Genomic DNA, 6136 nt, shown 5'->3' with positions numbered 1-6136 from the left:
TCTGACTGACTCTGCAACCCCATGGACTGTAGCCTGTCGGGCTCCTCTGTCCATGGGACTCTCCAGGCAAGAATATTGGAGTGGGTAGCCATTTTCCTTCTCCAGGGGATCTTGCCAACCTAGGGATCGAACCTGGGTCTCCTGCATTGCTGGCAGTCTTTTACCGTCTAAGCTACGGGGGAAGCCAGGGTGGTGGCCCCTGCTGTGGGCCAGCTGAGGGGTGCTGGCTGGCCACAGAGGGAGGGGTCAGAAGTGGTGGATGCCAGGTTGACGTTTACGCTCGGTGGATGGGATTTGTTGAGGGACTGTGTGTAGAAAGAGTCCATAATGTGGGGTCCACATGAGTACCTGCTCGACACCCACCTGGTGGGGTGAGAACTCAGCTCGTTCTGAAGGCTGCTGAGAGATGGTCCAGATGAGGGGTGACCGCTGAGCCAGGGATGGGGGGTGGAGACCAACAAGTGGATTTGAGGGGCATGAGGTCAACTGGACGGCACTTGGCAGGGGGCAGATGGACACAGAGGGAAACTGAGGCAGCCCAGCGTCTTCCCTCCCTCCCCTCCTCTCAGCCCTGTCCTCGCCTCGCCAATCCCACGCGAGGCTTTGTCGGGCTTCACGGCTTCCCTGGGGCCTCTGTCATGGGGCTGCCGGCAGAGCCCCCATGGGCACTGTGAGCAGCTGGCAGGGAGCTGGGCTGGTGCTTTCCACAAGAGGGGTCCAGTTGTGGGAGGCACCCCGGGCAGGCTCTTGGGGGTGGGTATCACTGGGCACCTCTACGAGCTGGGGGCTAGCCAGGAGCCCCGACCTGGCCAAGGTCTGACAGCATGGAGCACCCATGAGACTTGGGAAAGCCTGCTCCCCGGCTTGAGAACAGACAGTCTGCCGAAGTCCCCACCTCCTGTGACCCGCAGATGGAGCCAAGGGACACCTGGAGCTGCAAGGCAAGCCTTCGGGGGCCCAGGCAAGGACTGGGGGTGGTGAGCAGATGACCCCAGAAACGAGAGATTTCCTCCACTTGCAAATGCGTCCTTAAACTTCAAGGAGGACTCGCATGTTAATCAGGCATTAAAACAGGCTGTGGAATATTTAATGGCATAGAAAGATGGTGCTGACGAAAGGCCACATGGGATAAAGGCAGCTTGCAGGATGGAGCACGTCCTGATTCCAGTTCCTACCCGTCTGCCCACGGCCCAGACGGGCACACGATTTGGGCTTTGGGACAACATTCCCTGAGATTCAGACCACGAGTGGGTTAGGGTGGGTTTTATCTTCTCTGTGCTTTTTGTCCTCCTTGACAGTTTTGCAGAAAGCATGCATTCATTCTAGAATCACACCTCCCCCCCCAAAAAAAAAACCCATCGAATGTGTCAATAACTCACATTAGAAAATCTGCTGCTTAATAAAGACGCATCAGTGATCAGAATAGAAAATTTGAAAAGATAATCTCTCTCCACCCAGAAGGCACGACAGGAAGAGGCTATTTTTAAAGCTAAAAATTGTTTACTTTTCTCTCCTCACTTTTCTGTGCTCATTAATTCTAGAACTGGTGTTGCTGGGGTTTTGTTTAAATTGTACATGTTTCTGTCCTAGTTCTTACTCCTGATATATATGTGTGGTTATTTCTCCTTCCTAAAAGGAAAAAAAACTTACTTAAGCCACTTCTAATTTGGGGCTGGTCCTCTAGTGACCTTTCTTGGGGCTCAGTGACCTTTAGCCCCGGCTCAGGCCCAGAGCCAAGTGGGGGGCAAGCAGGGCTGGGGGTCTCCGTGGTATTTGCTGATCCCAAGTCAAGGGCAGTGGCTGAAGAGTCCAGGGATATACCAGCCCGGAGCAGTCTGCATTTCCTCATCTGCATAACGGGGTTGATGGTACGTGTTTGTCAAAGTGTTGAGTGAGTTGGTCAGTTGTATCTGACTCTGTGCGACCCCCTGGACTGTAGCCCACCAGGCTCCTCTGTCCATGGGATTCTCCAGGCAAGCATACTGGAGTGGGTTGCCATTTCCTTCTCCAGGGGGTCTTCTGACTCAGGGATTGAATCCAGATCTCCTGCACTGCAGGTGGATTCTTTACTATCTGAGCCACCGCGGAAGCCCATGCATATTTGTCAAGACTGATGACAAATTCAGGATGAGCATATAAACATCCAGTCTCTTTCCAGGGTGGTCAGCTTGGAGCTCCCCACGCACTCTGGGGGGCACCGTGGACACACCAGCTGGAGGAAGTGTGGAACAGAGGAATGAGGGCCTGTGCACACTGGCGTGTCGTCCTCCCCATCCCAAGACCTGGGAGAGTCCTCGACTGTGCCGAGAGTCAGTTTCTACATCTGTAAAATGGGAACACATTTTCCTCACGGCCTGTTACATGGATAAGCAGGTTAGGGGCAGTGGGAGGTGAGACACAGGTGCTGTGACCTCATCCTGGCGGCCAGCAGGCACCAGCGTGGTTACCCCGCGAGGCTGCTCAGAAGCAAGGGTCAGTGTCTGCCTGCCCCTCATGAAGGGGGATGGCGGGGTCCCAAGCCAGGCCCCCCGCCCTCCTGTCTGCTACAAGCAGGCCACTTCAGGATAAAGGCTGGAGCTCACGGCAGGTTTTCCCATCAGGCTTTTATTATAAAGAAGGTTCCAGAGCGTCCCGACCTCCCCCTCCAGCCCCGCCCCTGTGGGCCACAGCCCGTCCAGGCACTGACCAGGCCAGCCCCAGGCGGCGCTTCTGACAGAAGAGAAAGGGCGATGATCTCGGGGGGCCGTCTCTGCCGGGTCCACCGCCCCTGGAACAGTCATTTCCAGTGTTGCGCTGGGAGCCCCAGGGGACCCTCCCGGGGCCTCCGCACTAGCGGCAGCTATTCACAGTTGGCGCGTGATAAGTTTCTTTAATATATAAAAGCTTCTTTTAAAAAAACAACAAAAAAGTGGTGCTATCTTTAGAAACACTTCCAGCAAGATCATGTAGCCCAGCTACAGCCTTGGTGCAACTCAGCCCCCTTCCCCTGCCCCCTCCCACCCACCCCCCCGGGACGGCCCCCGGCCTCAGCCTGGCTCCCAGGACAGCACGGAGCCTCCCGCGGGCCGTGGACGCGCCTGCTCCGCTGGTGTCCGCTGGAAGCCGGGAGCGGGCCAGGCTCCTCCACAGGCGAGTAGAGACGGCGGGGGGCGACATCTTGGTGGGGGAAGCAGAAGCGAACCGAGGGCTGGGTCACAGGGCCTCCCCCTCCGCCAGGCAGGATGAGGTAGCGTTTCTGGCTGTGGCCTGGGGCCCAGGCGGCCCTCCTTTCCCGTCGGCGGCCTCGGCGGCGCTGGGCCGGGACAGAGCGAGTTGGGGGCGGCACCGTCCAGGCTGTGCTGGGTGGACGGCGTTCAAGGCCTCAGCCTGGAGCTGGAGTCTGAGGGCAGGTGCGAGGGGACGGTGCCTGAGGGGCCGGGACCGGAGGCTCCTCTGCCGGGCTCAGAAAAAGCCCCTGGTGCAGCGTCCTTTCCCAGCCGGCGTGGGAGGCACGCGGGGCGGGGCTGGGGGCAGAGTGAAGCCGCGGGGCGCCGCCCGCCGGCCCGGCTCAGGCCTCGCTGTAACACTCGTAGATGTTGTCTTCCATGAGGGCCACCACCTGCTCGAACTTGTGCTGCAGCTGCGTCCTCCGGGCCGTGGGGTTCGCCTCCAGGGCGCTCATGATCTGGGGCGGTGGAAGGGGGTGGTCGGCAGCGGAGCTAATTCAGGGCGGAGGACACCCCCACCCCGGTCCCACCACACATCTGGGGGGAGTACACACACGTGGCCTGGATTCCCAGTGCTGGCGGCCACGCCCACAGCACAGTCAGACGTGCTGGGGCCGGGAGTACCTGGGCCATGAGCGGTGGGAAGGGCCGACGTGGGGGGAGAGTGCCCTGGGCCTCACACTGCGGGCTGCTCACCTGCGGGCGATACCTCTTGGCGTATTTGTAGATCTCTGCCATGGCCACGTTGGTGTTGAACTCATTCTGGTATTTCTGTGAGGAAAGACAGGGAGGCAGTTGGACTGCGGTGGAGACTCCATGGTCCGAACCAGGCCCAGCCCAGTCAAGACCTGCTGCTTGTACACAGCCCCACGCTGCCCCCGGCTCTGACGGTCAAGTCCTGGCCCCCACCCCCCATCCTCCCGGCGAGGTCCCCACGGAGCCGGCCGCACCCGCGACTCCTCGGCCAGGTGCGCGTTCATCTCCTGCTCGCTGAGCGGGGTCATGTCGTGGATCTGCTTGTAGTAGCGCTGCACAATCTTCCGGTACTCGGGGATCTCCTTGGCGTAGAGGAGCTTGTTGGTTGGCGAGTCCTGGGTGGGCGGAGAGGAGCCAGAGAGTGAGACGCTGGGTGGAGACAGCAGACTCGGCTCTTTCTGGACCAGCCCGTGTCTATGCCACCGCACAGACAAGGCCTGTCGCTGAGCCAGTGTCCCTGTGCTGCAGGCTCTGCACCGGGGGCTTCCCACCCCTGTCCTCTGCCCTGTTTTCTGCAGGACTCTCAGGGTGATGACTTCACAGGGGACCTACTTGGAGGAGAAAGTGCACGGGCTCGTGCCAGCTCTTGGACACGCAGGCTGTTTAGTTCGCGTCCTTGCTGAGGGTTATGGGTCTCGGTGGCTAAGATTTCTGGAAGCCTGACTGCTGTCTCAGTGGAATATTTCCCAGCACGTGTTTCCTACTCCCGAGAGCAAAGCGTGCCAAGTACGCTCCCAGTTCTTTGTCTGTCACGGGCGTCCTGCTCTCCCAGATAGCCTGTGAGAGGTGATGGCGTTTTCTGCCATTTTTGTGGTCTGTCTCTGAAAGTCACGGGCTAACGGCAGGGCCAGGTCTAACTCCCGTCTCATGCCGCTCAGCCTGGAACGCCAGGTTCTCTCGGGCCTGCTGCGCCCTCTCCCTACAGTCACCTCTCTCTCAGGGGTCTCCTCTACCCACCCTCAGTGCCCACCGGGTGGCTCCTGACCATCAGGGCTGTCACCTGGAGCCTGGCTGGTCGCCGACGCTACATCAGACCACACTCGCTTTCCATGCCCACCTGGCTTCTCCCTGCCTCCCTCTAGGGCCTGAAGATTCGGGAGCTGGTGCTGGGCACAGCTGAGGCAGCTGCAGCCCTGGAGTTTGTGACTGTGGGTGCCCGTTTCCCGGAGAACCCCTGTCTGATGACCCCATTCACCCCACATCTGAGCTCCTCCGGTTGCCCTCCCAGAAAGTCCGCTGGTCCCGCAGCACTGGGCAGCCTGCCCACAGCAGCTGACCTTGCCCAGCTGCAAGTCAGAGATGGAGCAGGCGTCGATGAAGGCCTGAGCGATGACCGAGAGGCAGGCGTCGATGTGGTCCGTCTTCTCGATGTCAAAGACAAACTGCGGGTTTTTCAGGATGTTCACCCAGAAGCGCAGAGGAAGGCTGGGGGACAGGGAGGCAGTGGCGTGAGCCCCGCCCGAGGGTGGGTCGCGGAGGAAGCAGTCACCAATGGGGGCTCGGCCAGGGAGGCCGGCAGGCCCAGAGGACAGGCTGGCTTTACTCCCGAGGCCAGCAGAGACTGGATGGAAGCTCTGGGAACCTCGGTGTCTCCTCCACAAATGGGGTTGGTGACTGTCCCTAGCCGGCAGGGGGTGAAGGGGGACGCGGCACAGGGGCTGGGAGCCGGGTTTCCTGCATGGAGGGGCCCTGAGTTAGCCCTCGCTGCCTGCCCCATTCCCCGCAGAGCCTCCTGCTCGCACGCAGGAGCCGGGAGCCAGGGCCCAATCCTGGTTCTCATTAGAGCCCCCGCCCTGCCTGGCAGCCCGTGGCTCCTCCTCCAGCCCTGTGTGGCTGCAGGGAGTCAGTCCATCATTAGCTGGGTCACCAGGAAGGGCTGAGAGTAAGCGAGGCCTAAGACGGCCGGAGGGTTGGTAAAACGACCTCCCCGTGACTGGGGGGCCTGGGACAGGGGGACACACTCACCCCTCCTCCCCACCAATGCTCAGAGCAGCCCCTGCAATGACAGGGAAACTTCTGTGTCTGTGGCAATTCTTTTCGAGGGTCAGGCTGAACTTTTCAACAACTTCCTGTTGGGGTTTGGGTGTCTGAAAAGCTAACATGTGCCTCCAAGGAGGGATGTGATGGAGGCATGCGCGTCTCCGGGAGCCTCAACGTGCTTGTCTGCAAAATGG

At 60.0% G+C, this 6136-nt stretch overlaps 1 protein-coding gene across 1 annotated transcript in view; it reads right to left on the bottom strand.

Annotated features, from left to right (window-relative positions):
- Positions 1 to 2588: 2588 nt before the first annotated feature.
- Positions 2589 to 6136, bottom strand: part of PLXND1 (plexin D1) — a 52516-nt gene continuing 48968 nt past the window's right edge. The window contains 4 exon segments of the mRNA XM_010862515.1: positions 2589 to 3664; positions 3903 to 3977; positions 4157 to 4297; positions 5240 to 5387. Coding sequence (XP_010860817.1) covers positions 3548 to 3664; positions 3903 to 3977; positions 4157 to 4297; positions 5240 to 5387 — 481 coding nt within the window. The 3' untranslated portion in view covers positions 2589 to 3547.

This window comes from Bison bison, unplaced genomic scaffold (assembly GCF_000754665.1).
Source record: "Bison bison bison isolate TAMUID 2011002044 unplaced genomic scaffold, Bison_UMD1.0 scf7180017864482, whole genome shotgun sequence".
Lineage (NCBI taxonomy): Eukaryota > Metazoa > Chordata > Mammalia > Artiodactyla > Bovidae > Bison > Bison bison.
This window is presented reverse-complemented; position numbering and strand designations above follow the sequence as displayed.